Raw genomic sequence first — 20,559 nt, 5'->3', positions numbered from 1 at the left:
CTCAAAAATTTGGGGGGGGGGGGGGGGGGGGATAGACAAAAAACTTAATAAAAACTGTTAACAAAAATTATTCAACCCTCGAACATCTCGCCCTTGGGCTTTTTTCATTCTCTCGTCCTACCGGGATGAGTGGGGCAAATTAAAAATAATACCAGCAGTAAAACGTCTCCTCGCCATCGTCGTCGTCCTCGTCATTTTCTCTCAGCACCCCGCGGAAATTAATAAAAATAAAAATTATCACAAGTTCTTATAGAAAATACACGTAACGAGGAGAAAGAAAAGGAGAGCGGCCGGCTTTTGCCTCAACGTTACATATAAATATATACATATATATATATATATATATATATATATATATATATATATATATATATATACATCTACATTTTTATAATGCGATCATTATACATTTCGCTCTCCTTTGATGCTGACTACTTGGCGGTCGACTGGTACAAGGGTTTACCGCCGTCGACTTTTATGAACCAAACGATTACACTCATTTAATACATACCCCCAAGTATACATTTCTCTGTGTATTATATATCTACATAATTATGTTATATATATATATATATATATATATATATATATATATATATATATGTATATATATCGTATGTGTGCGTGTGTATGTCTTCGTAGTCTTGTGTACCGTCATGTGTATTGTGGGTGCACTAAGCCGTCGAGACGGTAGCGCGGCCGCAGCTGGAGAGTGTTGAGGGTAATAAAGCTGATCGCCGAGAAGACGAGGGCGAGGAAACTGAGGGTCTAAGTATGTGTTTAGCGGTATAGCGGTCCCGAGGGAGACCCGGGGTGTGTACTGGAGAAGAGAGAGAGCGAGAGAGAGAGAGAGAGAGAGAGTCAAGGGTGACCGCAAAATCAGTTTCCCTTCCTCTCTCCCTTGCAGGATGGTCGTTTGTATTTTTTCCCTCTGCTTATTCTCCTCGAGAAAAATCTCCGGCATCAGCCTTTATGCAGCAGCGAGCGCGGTCCACCGCGTAAAAACATAACGTAGAAAAGGCACAGTATGGACATACGTACATATATATTTATACGTACGGAATAACGTATTATAACAAGAGTCTAAGTAAGAGCTCGAGTTTTCGCGTGCAAGCCTCGATGCATCGCACGCTTTCTCTGCACCCCCTCGTCTTTTTAATGAGACCCTTCACCACTTTTATTCTCGTCAAACAGCACAACCCCGTGCCATAGCTGGTGCTCCAATGGCTCCGTCTATTCTTTCAGCGTGGCTTACGCTGTGCAACATAACTTTCCGGCGGCCGAACGACGTTCAAACCCTCTTAAGCTTGTTCATTTACTTGAATCAGTACTTTTCTCATTAATTCCATGCGCGATTATCGCATACTGGATATATTTGTGAAATTTATCCGCTCGTGAGCTAAGAGAATTTCCGTTAAATCTCCCGATAAAAAAAATAATCTTAAAATTATAAACAATAGTTTAGGTATGAAATTTTTATTTCAAAGTGTTTTGAAATTGAGAAAAATTGATCGGTATTCAATCGATTTCATTCTACCTTGGCTCATTTTTATTCAGTCAACTGTTTTAGACAACTTCAACGGGACGCAGTTTTCTTTTTTCACAAAGTTTTATTGTTCAATATTCAATTTTCCAAGATTACGCGAACATCTGTTTGGATCAACAAATAGCAGCATTAAACTGAGTGTTGAAAAAAGATTGATCGTCACGGTGAAATTGTATAAAACAGTGTGACTAAACATAACAATCAAAGGAAGAATGGAATCGATCGAATCCGATGGATTTTTCTCAACTTTAAAACACTTTGAAATGGAAAATTCATATCCAAGCTGTTGCTTATAATTTGAATATTTTTTTTCGAGTGATTCAAAGGAAGTTCTCTCACCTCACGGGTGGACAAATATTATTGATATCCGATGTGCGGTTATCCTTGCTCACTTAATTTCTCACTTGTTTTGCTACCGCCAGTCGAGACAGGCGCTTCTTTTTTACCCCGAGATTAATCGGGGCAATCGTACTTATTGTACGTGCAACGACTTCCGTAACTAATTGATTTCGTCTTTTTTTAGTCAAGTTTTTTCCGAACCTTACAAAGAATTTTTCCCTCTTCTTTTCAACCTACCTTGTAAGAGCCTAAATTCTTCACGCTGCAGGCCAGCTTCACGTTTCTACCAGCCGGCACTGTTATGTTCTCGATCGAATCTGTGAATTCTGGATCGGAAGTCGGTGCTGGAACATAAAAGAAAATTGGCGATTTTAGTTCGGTGAATGCACGTATTAATATCGAGAATAATCGTTGTCCTTCGTCCTGTGTATCACCGATCTGTTTCATTTCATTTTTCTATGCCCTCCAGATTTTTCTCCCTTCTGTTTCATTTCACCCGTATTACCGCGTAACGTGGAAATATGTAGCCATTTTTCCAACACGTCTAACGCGAATTGTGGGTAAATTTTGAATCGGAACACATATGCCTGACTTATGGACAGGCATAAGTTAGACTGACAGGCTGGTTATTGAGGGCGAATAGCAATTCCTCAAATCTCACTTGATGTTTTATTTTCCGATGGATTTACGCTGACAGACAGTCGCATACGTTTGACGTGTTGTGATTTTTTTCCCCTCTCTCCGACGTTTCTTCTACGCTGCTGAGATTTTTTGATTTTGTTGTTGTTGTTGTTTTTTTTTTTTTTAATAATTCTTTCTTTAATTTGGTTGTAAATATTCTACAACGTTAGCCAAGTTATTCCTTTCGTCTGCTGACTTTGTAAATTCAATATCAAACACCGTACTTTTGCGTGTTTAAAATTGTTCAAGAAGACGAAGTTATTCGACGAGATAAATTTAGACGGTAAAATTCAACACCAGGGTTTTCTTATCAAAAAATTTAATTGCCTGTTTATTTATTTTCTCTTTAATCTCTTTATACCTATAATGTATACTGCATCTATACTTATATACAAGGTAAATTGATCCTGAGCTTTGACGCAAGAACCTGGAATGCGAAAAAGAGAAATAAACGAGAAATAATGCGAGGATATAGAAACCCCGCGAAATCGTTGGATAATTTTAATACATCAAATAACTCGCCAAATTTTTTCTTCACTCTTTAGCGTCGTATTTTTATTTATTTATTTATTTTTTTTTATTTTTACCACACGGCGCGATAAGTAACGCAATTTTCAGTATGGTTATGATACCTGCGATGAAATTATAACGGCTAGAATGAGAATAATAATAAAAATCTGAAATTACTATACGGTATATATTTTACACACTCTCTCTCTCTCTCTCTGTCTTTCTGTCTCTACCTGGCACTTTTTTTCCATCACTTTTCGTTATTATATATGACCTCACGTGGCTATTTTCAATTTTGGTACTTACGGCCTATCAGCCGCGTCCGAAGTTCAATTTTCCGGGTGATTGAATTTCACCGCGAATACCCCGGCGTGCAAATTTCGGTTGCACACCATGTAGTAAGTAAAATATTAGTAGACATGTATGGAAAAAGGTTTTCAGTCCTAGGAAAAAAAAAAATGGAGCTAAAATAGAATCCACGAAGCTGGTCAAATTCGGGACGGTGAAACTTGTATCAAAAATGTGGACATAATCGTTATAAAAAAAAACAAAAATTTAACGCCACTGTTATTGTTCCAATAATAAAGGTAATAAAAAGAAAGGTCATTAATTTTTCAAATTTAATCATCCTCTACATCCCAACTTCCTGAAGAATAACCGATACCACACTTTTCCGGAATCTCATTTCCGGACCGGAAGTCTGAGGGTGACATTCGGTGTAGGTACGTGCAAACATACGTGACACAAAGACGTATCAATTCGAGATCCGGCGAATCGCTGTAACGTATCGAACGAAATTAGTTTCGAAACTAACTAACCAAACATCAACCTCACCCTCCATCTCCGTGAGCAGCGGTGAGACAGAAACGCACAAACTTGCCTCCGCCTCCACCTCCACCCCCGCCTCCGCCTGCATGCCGCCTGTCCAAACCCTCTGTTTAGGGTAAACCGCAATCTTCGCTCTCAACAATACAGGGACAAATTTTCGCGGTTAGCTGGCGGAATTTCGATTACCGAGCAAACCGATCATCTATACCAGAGGTGAATTACCCGGCTGATTATTAACAAATTCCGAGCATATCACCTGGCGTATAACAAAATATGTTCGTACCTCTGTAGATTTTGAAGGTCCAGGTATGAATTCTCCGCCAACGTTACGGGGAATTCATTCCAACGTAAAATCTTCTCCGCGTACGGTTTCTGAGATTTTACAATTTTACAACGATAACAAATCGATTCGGATTCCAACAAGGCAAGAAAAGACAGAAGAAAGTTGACTTCTTTTCGTGAATAAATCGATCGGTGATATAAATTTTGTAAAACACAGCAGCTTGCACCGGTCCAGGAGTCGGGGCGTCACGGGTCCTCTTCAAAGGACGAGTTAAACCCCTCCCAGGAAGAGGATCCTTAAACCACTACACTATGCACAACGAACGCGGGAGCTGCGAGGCATGAAGTTTAAAGTTACGTCCGGTTTAGCGTCGTGTTGCCGCTGCAGTCTCCGGAAACAGGACGTGGAATTATCTAAGTGTGCTTGCTCTTTGGCTGCAGTCACTGCTGCAAAAGCTCGTCGACGCGATGCGACGCGACGCGAGGATCGGAGGACGACGGGATGCGCCGCAGCTACTAGTCGATTCTCCTTGGCATTTCCGTTACGAAGTGACGGGGAGAGAGAGAGAGAGAGAGAGAGAGAGAGAGAGAGAGTGAGAGAGGAAAAGGAGTCTGACGTACATCCCCGAGGTTCGGCTGCTGTTACACCGGAGGAAGAAGATTTCTCTCGGAAAAGTTGACGGTTACTTGGACGGGGTACAAAAATGCGAAAGATCGAAAAGTCGACGGGACGAATTCCCAAAACTCAAATTACCGTAGGTTAAAAACGTAGAAAAACGTCGTCTTGTACAAAAACGAAAATTGAGAACGCAAAAATGTATAAATTTTGTACTGACGTTTTTTTTTTTTATTTGAGAATGAGCTTGGTTGCGAAGGGCAAAATATTGAATCGAGATATACCGAAGAGTCGAAAAGTCGACTTTTCAAATATCAGGCTCGTGCCGTTTTTCAAAATTTACGAATCCGAATTTATCAATAACGACCGACCAAAGACTCGAAAGACCGAAATCTCAAAACTTATTAAGACACATAATGGACCAAATACCGAAAGGTTGCAAGACATCAAAAACACGTTTATTCTTTCCAACGTGACCAGTTGCAGCTAAGAGATGGAGTTGCGCTTTTGAAGTGACACGTGAATATGAAACGCGATTTGATGTAGCGATGTCTTGAATAAATTTAACGTACGGGAGAAAAGATGCTCCGTTTAAATGTTATTAAAAATATGTCGCCTTTGCGTTCATTTTTTCTTCGACGACACGGACGATGGTCCGACACAATGAGATAATCTTGATAAAACTAGCGTCGAGTTGACGAATTTCACAAGTTCCGAATTCTCAGGAGATTCGGTATCTCGTCCTTTTGGGATTCTGGTCCTTCCGCATTTTTTTCCTCCTTCCGAACTTTGATTTTCGACAGATAATTTTTATCGTTTCTTGGCTGTTCGAAGCATCGGGCTCTCTCAATTTTTCAACTTCCTAACTTTCGTTTTTCTATACGTTCACATCCCGTGAAGAGATTTTTTTTATTCGGAATGCCGATTGTTCTGGAAATACTTTTTGGTTAGCGTTAAATAAACTTTGGAGAAAACAGTTACTCCACCCACTGATTTATCGAGAATCCGAATTTCTATACCCCGATCCTTCGTTGTCTTAAATTTTCGCCTTTCCGGGTTTTTTCACCCCCACCCCTATCTTCACGGTCTTCGTTTACCGTATCCTGATTCTCCTTTCTCTCGACGCAGACGGGCGTCTGCGGCAGCCACGAGGATATTAGAATCCACGCCGAGCCGCAGGGGGATGATCATTCGGGCCGAGTGGCTGTTGGAATTGACCGGCGCCAACGGACAATGGGAAACCGGGAGAAAAGCGACCGCGGTACAACTTCCCTTTTCGCTCCGTTTCGCTAATAATTGTCCAGCCGCGCTGCCGTGCCGGCCCGCACACTCGAAGCCTCCTTGTTCACCTTTCGCTCGTTTAATTAATATCCCCGACTCATCCACGCCCGCTCCTTTTACACCGAGATGCATCGACGTTTTTATCGTACCGCACCGAGTATGAAATATGGCTGTTACCATTCACGGACAGGAGAGAAAAGGCGCGGCGTTACACTTATCAAGGACGTAGATTCGGAGAAAAATTCAATGAATCGAAACATTGACGAGTGCGTGCGAAATAGCGATTTTCAAGTGCAACCAAAGCTGTACTTGTCGTAGTTTTTGACAAGATAATAATTTGACAAGATAATAATTTTATTTAACACAATAATATATACAATGAAATGTTTGCTCATCAATAAATTCAATTCAATTTCTTTTTCAGAGTTTCCTTGCTAACATTTAGCACTTTAATCTAGAGCATTAAATAAATCGTTGCAGAATTTTATTCCGTAGTACGCGTAACTTCTTTGACAAATTGCGTTTTTTTTTTTTTTTTTTTAAGGCCTAATTTCAATTTCGAATTACGAATTTAACTCGATTAGTCTCAGTCGTACATCATTGATCCAACTGTATATTCCGTTCATTCTTGACTGCCATAAGCCACACTATTTTCCTCTCCTTTTTTCGTTGCCATTGTTTTTTCTCTCCTCAAAAATGAGTTATGTACAATAAACCCACGAGTATAAACCACAGCTAAGGGTAGTCCGCCGGACTGCATATGGGATGGGTTCCTTTATGTCACCGCACTTCATTTTCTCACCTTGAATATGCATTAAAATTTGGTATAGGGTATAATAAATACCCTGCAGGGCTCGCGTTATTACACCACGATGGCTTCTTTTGCCGACTCTACGGTATGAGACACTTTCGGAATTCTATGGAGAAACGAGATGAAGTGAATAACAAAACGCAAAAAAAAAAAAAATGAAGAATATGAAATACGATTAAACGATGCCGGACAGGGATGGCAATAATTTATACATATAAATAAGAAAAATAGAAAAAAATGGAAAAAAAAAATTTGACGATAGTTTCAACTTTTCTCCACGCATCGTGCAATACACACACACACACACACACTCACACACACATTTATATATATACATATACGGACCCGTGGATGAAATTCTTCGTTCGAATTAGCTTTTTTCCTACAGTATACGCATGGGATTATTATACTCATGTACCTACTTGGGAAAAATCCTTAATCTTGAAAATCGACCATCTCCTGTTACGTAGGCAAGCTCGAGTACCATCTCCTCTTCTTCGTTATGTCCTGGCATTACATGGAATGATGTATGTACCGTACACACAGACACACCCACACACACAGAGATGCATAAGCGAAAGGAAGGTTTTTTTCCTGCAGGATCGGGGGTGAAGATGGTAAAAATTGCTGACTAGGCTGACTGAGCCTCTCGGAAGGAGATTTATTATTTACGCTTAAGGGATGTTACCGGCCACCCCTGCACCAGAATTATAAAATCGAGCAGATTATACATGCGGCGATTTGCTTCTTCAGCGTCACATAGTGATAAAAATTTTCGAAGAATGTTCACGTGGACATATAAAGATAATAATAATCAATTTCATTTACCGCAATATCCAGTAGAATATGTCCCTGGAAGTCTATACACATATATATGTATATGCAATTTAGGGTGTTTCAGAAGAAGATAATTTGCAATTTGTTACCATGGCACCCGCTAAAACGTTTATTCAGATTGAAAGAAAGCTTCTGTCAAAAGACGAGAGTTCTACGTTATGTGGAAGATTTTTCACTTTTAAAAATATTTTTGAAATCGCGACTAATCGTGAATACATTTTTGTTTTTTTCCATCGATTACATCAATCGTAATATCAATTTACGTCACGAAAAAAACCCACGCTCGTAATATCAAGTATCCAATAAAGTTTTAATTTAAGAGAATAAGATTCCCGGTTGATATATCGTGTTGTGTTACAGATCGTGATCTTTGGGTTGAGTGTAAGTGTCAGGAAAGAAATAATAATTGAATTGCTACAACGTGTTTCTTCACAGATTAAAAAAAATGTGAAACGAAGTGAAAAATCAACTTGGCGCGATCTTCCACGTGACCGTGGAACGCTCTTATTTCGACGGAATCTTTCCTTTAACCTGAACAAACTTTTTACAGGGTACCACGGTGGAGAATCGTGAATCATTTTTTACAGAAACACCCTAATATATATATACGTATGTATAATATCGGGCGATATTGTATATGGGTAATCACGAAAATTGCCGGGCAGCTTTGCCCGCATCGAAGCAGAAAGATGAAAACAGATTTGTCAAGTTACGATCCCAGCCCTTACTTCGCCAGGTTCGCTCGCTCTTTCGACGTCAAACCGGAAACGGCTGCAGGATGAAGAAAGTTTTACGTCGTTGGTGTACACTTTTTGCTATTTCCCCGGTGTTTACCACGCTGCTAAAAGTATTGCTTTATCCGCCTCTTCCCCAAATATACTCCATATATACTCACTATACACACACACAGAAGCAGATATATAAAGCTAGCTTAGAGGGAAAAGGAGGGAGGCGGGCCGTTTCCTACACAATGTGGAAAAATGCCTGGTGTTGATCTGATCGCGGTGCTCGCGGTAACGAAAAAACGAAATCTTTTACCGTCTCGATATAAATCGAGGAACGTTCTTTATCTATTGAATCCGCGTGCGAAAACGTTTTACCCGAACGTAAGATTCCCTTTCCTCCTCCTGTCTCTTTCTTTCTCTCGATCTTCTATGCGGGTGCGTATAAAAAGACAAAAAAAAAAATCAATAAAAATCAAATAAATAATAACAATTTACGCCACGAAGGTTTCGTCAAAAATCTTATATTAACGAACAATAAATACAGCTTTTTCCCATCAACGAGACAAACGACACCCGTCGATCCGTCCGTCTATCCTCGGCCAATAAATCCCGGATAACTCTTATCGCCGTTCAACCCTTAGCCTTTCTCCTTCGTTTTTTGCCGCGCTCTGTCAACGCTTCCTTCCGCGTTTTTCGACCGGCGGAGAAAGAAGAATGAGGAAAAACTCATCGGCGATGCACAGGTACGGGCCACCCTTAGTTTTTTCGCTTTCTAGAGGTCGTACACCTTGGCCAAGATAACGTTTATCGCGAGGCTCGCTGCAGATGCGGTTGAAAGACACCGTCAAGAAAAATCACCGCAAGCTTCGCGAAGGCGCGAAATGTCTTTACTCTTTCGGAATAATTACAATAATTATTCAGAGGTACGGCTGATTTTGTTTTATTTTATTTTTTTCCGCATTTTTTTTCTGATATCCAACGATTTTCACCGTTGAAGAATAAATTTGCATTAATTTTTAACGACTCGATAAAATACGTCTGTGATACAATTGCAATCAAGTATGGATTGTTTGGTTATACTTGAATATTATTTCCCCACTATTTTCCGATATTCAATATACTTACCGAAATGAAAGGATGGCAGGTTTTTTTTCTTCCTTCTGTTTTTATACATACTCGTAAAAGTAACCTCACCTCGGTTAAACCTTGATGAATATTATGCTGTATAAAAAAATATTCTCATTTCGGCAATTTTCAGCAGAGAGAGAGAGAGAGAGAGAGTGAGAGACGTAGCGAGCTTAACAGAGGTTATGTTTAAAAAAGAAAAAAGTATCCATAATATATATCAAATCTTGTACGATAATAATTCTATCGATTGAAAGAATTTGAAAAGCTGTGCCAGATCTTGATTGTCTTAAGCCAAGAAATAATTTTTCCACTGTGCGGAGCATGCAGTCTTGTTATATTTTCGGCAAATTGGCGAAGGAAGAAACTAACATAAATCCACTCGCGTTGGGGCCGGGGTTGATATTCCAAATTTGAAAAGTTTCGAAAGCGCCAAATTCCGAACTTTTTTCTGGTTCGGTAAACTTTCATGACTTTGATCTTTCTTTATTTGTGATTTTTCACAACGACTCGTTGAATAACCTACGCTGTGTGAATATATTTTAATTTGTCGGAATTTTTTTCTATCGAAACTTTATTTTTGGCACTTTGTCCCGTCGGCTTTCCGACCATTCGAAACTTTGTCGTTTCTCCAAATTTTGATTTCTTTACTCCAAGTTTCGCCATCGAATAATTCGAAATTAGGCGCTTTCAGAATTCTTCAAATTCGGAACTCCAACCCCCCCCCTCGCCCTGAAAACAATCCCGACACCGAAGAACAAATGAAAAAAATCGTATATCAAGGAGCACTTCCGACGGAGAGAAGACGCGGTAGTAAATTAGGTTCCCGTGCAGTCTGCAGAGGTTTGCGGTATAAGGAAGAGGGTGCTCGCAGGGCGTGTGTGGGTCGGTGGTACAAAGAAGAGGGTTGCGGAAGCGCTTTTTTACCCACTACACCTAGCCCCCCTCCGTTTTTCCCGCCCCACGGAAGACTCTCGCCCTCTAGCTCTTATTTCCAACCTTATCGGCTAGGATCTCATAAATTTCTTGGAGAAAACGCGATTAAGCGTCCCCCGTCCTGTCCAATCTAAGTATTCAAATGAGCCCCCCTCCCCCCATGCAGCCTATACCTTTTTACAATCACCTCGCCGTTGTTATACCTATTTTATATCTGGCCCGAGCGCGCGGAGCCGCGAGTCTCTTCTTTCTCTTCTTCCTCTTTCCGCTCCTCCTCCTCCGATTTTCTTTCTCTTCTCTCTCACTCTCTCTCTCTCTCCTCTTATCCGCGTCACACCCCCTTCTTCTCCTTTTAACCGCGGGGGCGTCGGCCAAGGAAGTGCCAACGGCGATTTTGAGGTACCGGAGTTGACCGCAAGCCGTCCCTCTTCGGCCTATCTATTCGGTCTATGAAACGACGCTGGAGCGCTAAACTTTCTGGACGGCGGAATGGTGAGGAGAGGAGAAGAGAGTTGAGGGGCGGAGGGGGGGAAGGGATAGGAATATACGACTCTGACTTTTGTTTGCCGAGTGGGATGGAATCGAGATCTTGCTGGGCGCGGAGCCGCTCCTCGAGCTCGAAATCTCTGTCTGGACCCGCAAGCTTCTAGGACTCAGCGTCGATAGACGCTCGCAGATTTTATCTAAATGAACTCCGTAGACTTAGCAGTTTCCCTAGACCGCTTTTATACTCGCACAAAGAGGAAACGAGGAAACGAGGAAACGCCGTTCTATACGCATGTATACATATGTATGTATGCATGTATGTAGCCTGCATGCCCGGCAAACATCAGACACACGCACACACACACAGCGATTATATAATGTGATTTCCAGAGGTACGTAAGCCGTTTGCTTCGCCAGTAATATAGTGTATATAAGGGAAAAACGCAGACGGCGTGTAACTTACGTACAAAGTGTATTTGTCAGAGGTATACGTACATGTGGCATCGTCGAATCGATTTCATCAGAGATTTCATTTCGTCGATACGAATTATTCACGCTTTCGTCTAATCGGCCATGTGACTAATAATGGTGAATTGTAAATTATTATGGATGAGAATATAATCCTGTAATTAGAAAGTAATTTATAACTTTATATTACGTAAACTTTCGGTATTTTATCGCATAAATATGTGGAATTTGGTATTAAGGAAAAAGAAATTATTTCACCAAAATTCCCGAGATGCCGTCTGTAAGTAGAATTTCTTTTTACTTAATTTGTTAATCCGATTCCGCTTCCCATATTCTACGTAGAATTTTCCGCTCTGCGCGATTGTCACGTCATTTTTCACCTATCGATAGCGTCGCAAAAATGACTTCAGATTTGGGTTACCGAGGGTCGAAATTTGCTGTACGCTAAAACGCAGCAGTAATCCGATCATTTTTAATTGAGATCAATTTTGACCGGAGTAAAAAGAGACGCGTAGAAAATGAAATTTGAAATGATAGGGGGGAGATAAAGAGGAACAGGGGTGGGAATTGTGGAAACTAAGAGATCCAATCGGTCACAAGCGTGCCCGTCGTGCAGGTCGCCGTTCCTGCGGGAGTAAATCCGGGGTGATTCCTTCTCCGAATGTGAAGAGGAGGAGGAGGAGGAGGAGGAGGTGGACTAGCGGGCGATAAATTAGGGTGAAAAAATGGGGGAATTTTGATCCCTCGGAAATCTGTCATCGTGCCTGCCCTGACCGAAAGTCGAAAAACGAGGTAAAACGAGGGAAGGTGGAAGGGTAGGGCAGGGTAGGTGGTCCGGGTTTGTTTTCTGGTCACATATTTGTAAAGTACCCTAGTCCCTCGGTCTATTCATTTCTGTCCGTTCGCGTCGGACGCGCCGGAGCCGCAGGGACGGAATCCTATTGGCCGACTTCTCCGCTTCGTCGCGAATATATTCGCATAAATTCGACCCGTGGAAGCTTATGAAAAAATCCGAGAGGAAGGGGAGGGAGGCCGACAGCGGCCGCCGAAAGGTGGGGGTAAAAAATTGCGCATAAGCTATTTTAAAAGATTTCCCTCATCCCGAGCTCGGCCTCTCGGACAAGAGTTATCAGCCCTCGTATCCCTCATACGTGTCGGGAATTATTTTTTCTACCATTTTATTTATCTCTCCTTGTACCTTACCGTTGAAATTTAATTTCCAGGACACATCGGACGCCGGCTTGACGGCCCGGCAGGCAGCTCTTGTCCCATAAACAAACGGCCCGAAGGAGGTCGCCACTGTTCCCGTAGGACTGCCGGGTGATCGGGATGAATATTTCACGGTACATTCGCGGGATTTGCCGAGGCTGTTTTCTTCCTGTTTCCTGAGACGAGGTAAGCCTCGTTCACCGCGTCGATCGCGCTTCGCTTTAATGACATCCGGCTTCCATGCGAGGGGTGAAAAACGGGAATACGGGGTTCGTTCCGCCGTCACGCTAGCGATAAGTAGCCTCGTGGTTCGGCTGCACAGCTAGCCGGGTACGAACGACGGTGTAATAATTGATATAAGTTGTTAGCCGCTCAATTAACGTGAGGGAGGGAGGAGAGGGGATCACTCCCGTTTAATAATCCCCGAGGAATAAATCAGCGCTGTATTATACGTATATGTATAGATGTAGGTACGTATTATACGCAATTGCCTGCGGGAATTACGGTTAATTTTAAATACCTCGTACGTCCCTTTTTTCCGTGCCTCTTGGAGCTGATCACAGCACCGACATTTTTTTCAATTACACCGATATGCACGAGTCGACGTCAAACGTATGCATTTTAATCAACGAACGATCAATTTTAAATAAACGGTTCGTTACTCCCACCATCACTTTTATATCCGATTTGCCGTTCGATTTATCATCGGTGTACTTCGTGAAAAGAAATATTTTCTTCCTGCCCTTTTTTCATTTCGATCTTTTTATCATGCAAATTGCAGTTTCGATTCTGACAATGGAAAATGTGCCGATAATAGAGAGAGAAAGAGAGAGAGAGAGAAAAAAGAAAGAAAACACATATCGTAAGGACGGAAATAATTCTTTGGTGATATGAGAGTTAATTTATTTGGAGATGTATAGATAGAGAAAAAGTAATCGCACACCGACGACGAAACTGACACAACTAAATAATTGGTAAATAACTGCGCGAGTAAAAGCTTCGCGTGCTTACGGAAGTTACCTCTGTCGTTTCACGAAGTGAACCGTTTGTGGTGTTCAACCAGAGAAATGTCAATTTTCAAGCTCACGCGTTCGAACTTTGCAAATCCAAATATGATCACACAACTCGTAAACGTCAATATTTGTTCGAAATATATTTAAATATTTTGCGTCGGCAGTTTTATGCGTAGAGCCAAATCCAGTGAATATATAGAATACAATAATGTGGTGTCCCACAGACGTGTTTAAAATCTGGCTACCCTTCTTTCGGGATGATTAAGAGCTGGCCGGAACGCGAGGGCTGGACAAACTCCGAGGCGATTACTTATCCTCCCCATTTGGGCCTCGCCTGTAACGCGATTTGAGTACGATCCGTGCCTACACATGTAGACATAAAGGGCAACGTTCGCTCCGTCGCTTTGGTCAGTATGTGGCGATCGGCGATGCCAATTTGCAGCAACTAATCTAAATTCAAATTGCCTCCAACAAAACTAATCTCGTAGTGGCTGCACCGCCGCCCCTACGATGGGCTGCAGAGGCGGACTGATTCTGTTGACACTGTGACCAACTAACGAATCGAATCGTTAATCTTCGATCGGTCGATCCGTTGTTTCGTTTCGTTGCTCGCAGCTTTCAGCGCAGCCTGTAAAACGGGTCTGATCGAAAAAAAAAAATAAAAATAAAAAATAAGAAGCAGGCAGGAAAATCGCTCGACAGCCGATAGGATTACAGTATCAGAGTTTTTTTACAGTAAGTGAAATTTTCTTTTTTATCTAATTTTGAAAATTCGAGACCTCGAAACGTCGAGATTGAGTGTAAACTGTTGATTTTATCTCCGGCGTGGTTACAGTATTTTCCTCTTTATTCCAAAGACAGGAGTGTGGAAACTTTAAAATTTACGAACGATGTGATAAAGAGAAGACATTTTTCTAACCGAGCCACGACGAATTGATTTGGTTTGACTGAAATCTTATTCCACCGCGCAAAGCTTTTGGGAAGCATAAAATGTACAGAAAGAAAGAGAGAGAGATGGAGAGAGAGAGTCCGTATGATCGCAACATGTCGTAGTTATTCATTTATTTATTTATTCGTTTCATTTCGGTGGAGAAAAGTGGAGAAAAAGAGAAAATACAGTCCGGGTTTCCCGCGATTTAGACTCGAAAAAGCGATGCGTCAAATCCGGAGCCTTCGCTTGGGAATTTGGAAAATATGCGGAAAATGCCAGGGATGATAAGATTATAAAATGTTTCTGTTCAGCACGGAAAGGAACGAAGGACCACCCTCTCTTTCTCTCCATCGTCTTCCCTCCCTCCCTCCCTTTCTCTCTCGGAAGCTCGAATCTTCGGTTAAAGAACCCCAGTAAAAAAGGGGAAGGGGGTTAGGAAATACCGCCGCATCCCACATGCTTGTCTGTCACTTTTTCCCCACTTTTCGACGTTTCCTTCATTCCTTTATGATCCCGATCATATCTTCGACGTCGCTGCTGTTACTACGTATTAGAACCGATGCCGGAGAGGAAGAAAAAGAGGATTACGACAATACTTAGGCTCACTTGTCAGCAAGATATCGGATACACTATTGTCTCCTCCCCTCGCCTTTTGAAATGTATGAAAAAAAATAGGCCAGGGGTGGAATGTAACAGGGGATGGGGTGGCATTCGACGACACCGTAAAAATATCATCTGCTCTCAATTGACAACTACGCCACGCCCGGTACCGCATTTGCATATTTATTGGCTATTAACTTTTCGGTGACGAGATCAAAACCTTTTTCTCGTTTCTTCGGCCGATCCTCCATTCTCTCACCCTCTCTTTATTTTCGCTTTATACTCTTTCCCCTTGACGTGACTCAAACCGAGGCTAAAAATGTTGAAAAATCGCGGAGAACCGCCCCTCGATTCCCCTTTCTATGTATCTCCGAATTTTCCAATCCCCCGAAAGCAAAGGATGTTTATCATACGTACCAATATCGGAACGTAAGTGGGTGAAGTAATTGAATCGATACACCGGACGTCACGTGTAATCCGTTGAAAATTGGCTTCGAGTCGTCGGATGTCTCGATTATACCTCATCTCCCTTCTCATCTACTTACAATATTCTCCTGATATTTCCGTTTCCTTCCATTTCTTCCCAACTTCCTCGCTCAAATCGTTATTCGAATGTCAAACGAGGAATGCGACAGCATTGAGCAATAACAGCGGGAATCGTTTCCAGCGTTTACAGTCCAACAACGGGATCTGCCGGCTACACATCCGTTTCGACACGTACAACTGCAGGGGCAACGGTAGTTTAATTCGAACGAGCATATAAATAAATCGAAGTGTATATTTCGTGCGATGCGCGTATGCGGTGCATGTCCGCGTTTCCGTTTCCGGTGCGAGTGATTCGAGGATCGCGTCAAAACGCTACCATCATCGCCCCCTTTAACACCGACCATAAACGCCGCAAACACACGCAGCTTCTCTCTACCAGAAGCTTTCGTTCGCTTTCCGCACCGTGACTGCGGTCACGGACTTGTCCTCAGCTAGGGGTTCGAATCAAGCAATTCGACCCGTAACCGCTTTTGGCTCTCCGGGTTCTTTTCGTGATCCGCTTTTCGTCGGACACCCTGTGCACGGCGGTGTAAAGGATGATGTGTATCGCCCGCTGCTTCGAGGGAACTTGTAAACCTGAAGAAGCAATATTGCTTCCGTGGCGCGAGGCGGCTGTATACCTCTACAACCGTGCAAGCTTTCGGACGGCGTGGCGACTTGGGGAGAGAAGCACAATTCATTACGGAAATCGATTGGTCGCGGCAATAGAGGCTGATTGGAGCTGGTCATTCGGTCTCCGCGCCGCCCGACCCTCGTTTCCCAATAACTGCCTATAACCTACCCTGTGGCTTGACAACTTTGGCGAACATTTGAAAATCACCCTTTTTCTCCCCCCCCCCCCCCCCCGTCTCTCTCTCTCTTGACGTGTTTCGATCCTTAATTTTCCAAAATCACGTTCCCATACAGCCCCGAGGTCAAACTTTTACAGCGAGAAGTGACTGCGACTGTCAATTCACAAAACACATCTAACACTGTAATTACCTCAAGGTCGCTTATTCCCGAGCGGTAAGGAATCGACTGGTTCGGCTTCGCTTTGACGTTCTAGGACGACGGAGGTTAGGATGAAGGCTTAATAACCTTAGACATGTTTAGAATATCAATTACGTGCTTATTGCCAGGAATTTGACAGAACGGTAGAAAGGAAGTGCGCAGTTCATAGAGTAAGTGAACAGTGTCTTGGGACCAATGGAACGCAGCCTTGGCGAGTCCAGAGAGCAGAGTGCAAGGATCAGGGTTCTTGGAATGGAAGGCGATAGCCGGGTGAAACGGAGAGTCCGTTAGATATTAAAGACAGTAGTGAGTGATCACGTAAGAGAACACTAGCGAAAAAAAACACCGTCGAAGATCATTGGCGTGCAAGGCACACTTTCAAGAAGAAAAACAGTCCAATCCAAGAACTCCGTCATTGAAAGAAAAGCACTTTGGACGAGGATTTGGACATGCAGTCGTTACAGCGAGGCGAAGTGAGATTGGGGTTGGTCATCGAGTGAACCGGAACTGGACTCGGATGTTCGACAATACAGCTGCGGTGCGGCGTACAAGAACAACGACGTCAACAACTTCGCGGTGGATTTGTGGCCGAGGTATTTGTGATATTAAACAGTTTAATCACCCGACTCCGCAGCGTTGTACACGCGCCTATATAAAAAGTATAACACCGTATGTCCGTCGCTCTGGGAATACACGGTATATAAACGGACCTGCCGTTTTCCACCCCCTGCACAGCACCTGCAGTATGTAGCCGGGGTGCATTCGGCGAGCGTTTGTGTAATCTCGATGCGCTCGTGAACCGACGCGTGGCTCCCGGCGTCCTCCACCCTCCGTCCGCCCGGCGCATAGCTCGTAAATCTGAACCCCTGCCCCCCGCAACCCTCGACGAACCTCAGGCTGCTCCCTTGAATCACCCCACGCAGCCAACGCTCGCCCCGTGTCTGTGTATGCAAACGTTTATACACCGATACAGGAAAGTCGCGTCGTGCTGGAAGGAATACAACCCCCCGGTAACGTCGTACAATGATCCGGCGAATAGGGGCGGGGGTGGGGAATAAGGGGGGAGGAACGGCGGGCCGCGCGGGAAACCAGCTACACAATACGATTGTTTACAAAATCATACACACCGCGTTAAAGGTGATCGCGCCTTTTCACCACCCTCGATATCATACCACACCCTGTATCTACGGGTTGCCTCGTTCCTATTGTTGTTGCCCGGGTCAGGATCCGCACGCCACGCGTCCCTTGATACACGTTTGCCATGCCTCGCAATTTGGATTTTTTTTTGGGAGTTTTGGGGATATAAACACTTCGTGCTGAATTTATTCATCCGATATCGTTGTCGTCGGTTTCAATTTTTGTTCAACTTATGGACGTATGTATGTACGAAGCGAATGATCGTTTTACGTACCTGTGCGAGCAAAATTGTCGTGGTAATAATTTTGGCAAAAAAGAATGACGTAGCAAGGTAGGAATATTTGACACTGCATCAAGTGTAGGTTTTGTCTGAAAATTTATACGGTATTCTTATCGAAATTTTCTATCGTCAATCTGCAAAGGCTCGAAAATTCATACTTAACTAAAAATCGTACGTCTGACAGTCACATGTCGAAGCGTCAGTCACGTTGATCGAGTGAAAGGCCAATGAAACGGTAGAAACATTAAAAAAATATATATATAAAATAAAAAAAAAAAAAGAAAACAAACAAACACGACCACTCAATCGAATTGTCAATCTTGACATCACAACGCAATTTCTTTCAGCAAAAACGACAAATAAATCTCACCGTTCACGTCGTGAAAACGTGTAGAGAAATTATAAAACGATGAGGCTAATATCGCGAACCCAGCTCCGAAGAGACGGGTGAATAAGCCCCTCGAGTCGTGCAGAGGGTGTTAAATGTAAAATATACGATATCGTTTGACGAAAACAACCCTTGAATTTAGTCGGCGGGGGCTTAGGCGCGTCTTAGCGTAACGTAGTTTTTGCAAATTGACGTAAACTCTGAGCCGCGTACCGCCGGCGAGTGTTGAGAAGAGAGGGAGGGGGGATGAAGAGGAATAAAAATGAGGGCTGCTCCGTGCCGGGGGATGAAATCCCACGAGCAACAGCTACTTTACACCGATTTCCATATCATCCCTTTCGTTCCTACCGTAATTCCTTGGCCTCCTCGTCGTTACGTCGCTGTTTCTTTCCCAGCGTCAAGCAGAGCTCCTTCTACAGAATCCAACAAGGAAGGTATCCCAGATCGATTTCTCCGATTTCATTTCTTTTCTAATACGTTACACTAGACTGAAAATCAAGCGACAAGTGTTTTTTTTTTTTTCATCTGCCATTAAGCACCCCGTGGGGGTGAAACCACCCTCCAACGTAAGACACGTCAAGGCGCGACTCGACAGTTTCACCAGCAAGAACATAATACTTTTCAACCAATCCAACCGGAAAAGTTTACTCGTAACGAGAAACGAAAAACGTAATGTTCTCTTACATCGGAGGGTGGTTTAACCCCCGTTAAAGTGCTCAATGACAGATAAAAAAGAATACGTGTCGCTCAGTTTTCACTCTACTGTAACGTATCGCGAAAGGAATGAATTTGGAGAGACCGACCTGGGACACCTTCCTTGTTAGTTCGGGAGGGAGGTGATAAAAATACGGATAATCATCCGAGGGTGTCGGAGTGACGCCCCAGGGCGAGGCGGAAGGTCGGCGAGGCACTCGGGTTGAGGTCCGACGCGCTCCGGGGGTGGCGGCCCTTACACCACACCACCAGACATGAATATTCACGGCTAATTTGTAAGAAGCTCTTCAAACAGCGCTGGTTCCCCCGCGGCCCTTCCGGATACCAACCAACAATATATCAACTACGGGAGTTTACCTTTAATTATCGCAACAATGAATAAAAGATTGCCGGTCGGTCCCTCGTCCGCCGTTCCGGCGAGGCGTGGAGCAAAACTGTACACCTATAACCTTATATGGCCGGTTATGCCCACACGCGAGGACGACAAGGAGGGTGTATCGCCCCGTTCGCGTATTTCGCCCCATTGTTACCGGCGTCACTCTTGCGACAGGGTAATTTATTCTTGGCGTTCGGAGCCTGGAGGGCGGAAGGGGTGCGTTAAAAATAAAGGGATTCTTCAGCGGTCTACAGTTATAATTGCTCGAGCTATCCCCCAAACACCTCCAGGGAATCCGGCTTTTCTCCTGGGGTGAGGGAGGGTGAGGGGGTGGGGGGGCGCTTCGCGGTCGTACATCCGAAATTACGGAGGGTCGATGACTGCAACACCGGTCGGTACGTATTTTCTCTACCGCATCACGGTTTACGAGATAACGCCAAACGGCCGTTGTAAAGGGTATAAAGAATAAGGAAAGCTTCGTTTTTATTAAATTTTTTAGCCACGCTAAGACCGACCGGCGCCAGCTACCCCTCTCTTTATTTCTTCCTCTCTCTCTCTCTCTCTCTCCTCGATCTTTCACCGCTCCTCCCTCTGCTCCGAGTTTCAGCCCCAGTCGAGTCGTCGTCACTTTTCTTCCGTCGATCCTGACTTCCTGAGATTGCATCGGTCGGCCCCAAGCTGCCTTATTAACGGTCAGTTGATGTCTCACGGTGGAATTTATATTTTAACGTTACATGCAACGTCGCGCTCGACGCTTGGTTCAACTAAGATAAAGGTAGATTCATAAAATTATGGTAATTCGATCAATGGTATGGTGAAAACGATAAACTAACCCTTCTTAAACGTTCTCCCCTTTCCGGCACTCTTGCACCGTCTATCGTAATGTATAATATACAATAAATAA

At 43.3% G+C, this 20,559-nt stretch overlaps 1 protein-coding gene and 1 long non-coding RNA gene across 4 annotated transcripts in view; one reads left to right on the top strand and one right to left on the bottom strand.

Moving 5' to 3' along the window:
• LOC124309523 (uncharacterized) overlaps positions 1-12,969 on the top strand; it is a 100,799-nt gene extending 87,830 nt beyond the window's left edge. The window contains exon 4 of the long non-coding RNA XR_006909244.1: positions 12,695-12,969. This is a non-coding gene — a long non-coding RNA (uncharacterized LOC124309523). The remainder of the gene's footprint in view (positions 1-12,694) is intronic.
• The window catches only part of LOC124309521 (neurotrimin-like), a 114,118-nt gene that overhangs the window by 71,901 nt on the left and 21,658 nt on the right, over positions 1-20,559 (bottom strand). For all 3 annotated transcript variants that reach the window (XM_046773193.1, XM_046773196.1, XM_046773195.1), the window contains exon 2: positions 2,123-2,229. In XM_046773193.1, the coding sequence (XP_046629149.1) occupies positions 2,123-2,229 (107 nt within the window). The remainder of the gene's footprint in view (positions 1-2,122; positions 2,230-20,559) is intronic.

This window comes from Neodiprion virginianus, chromosome 7, assembly GCF_021901495.1.
Source record: "Neodiprion virginianus isolate iyNeoVirg1 chromosome 7, iyNeoVirg1.1, whole genome shotgun sequence".
Lineage (NCBI taxonomy): Eukaryota > Metazoa > Arthropoda > Insecta > Hymenoptera > Diprionidae > Neodiprion > Neodiprion virginianus.
This window is presented reverse-complemented; position numbering and strand designations above follow the sequence as displayed.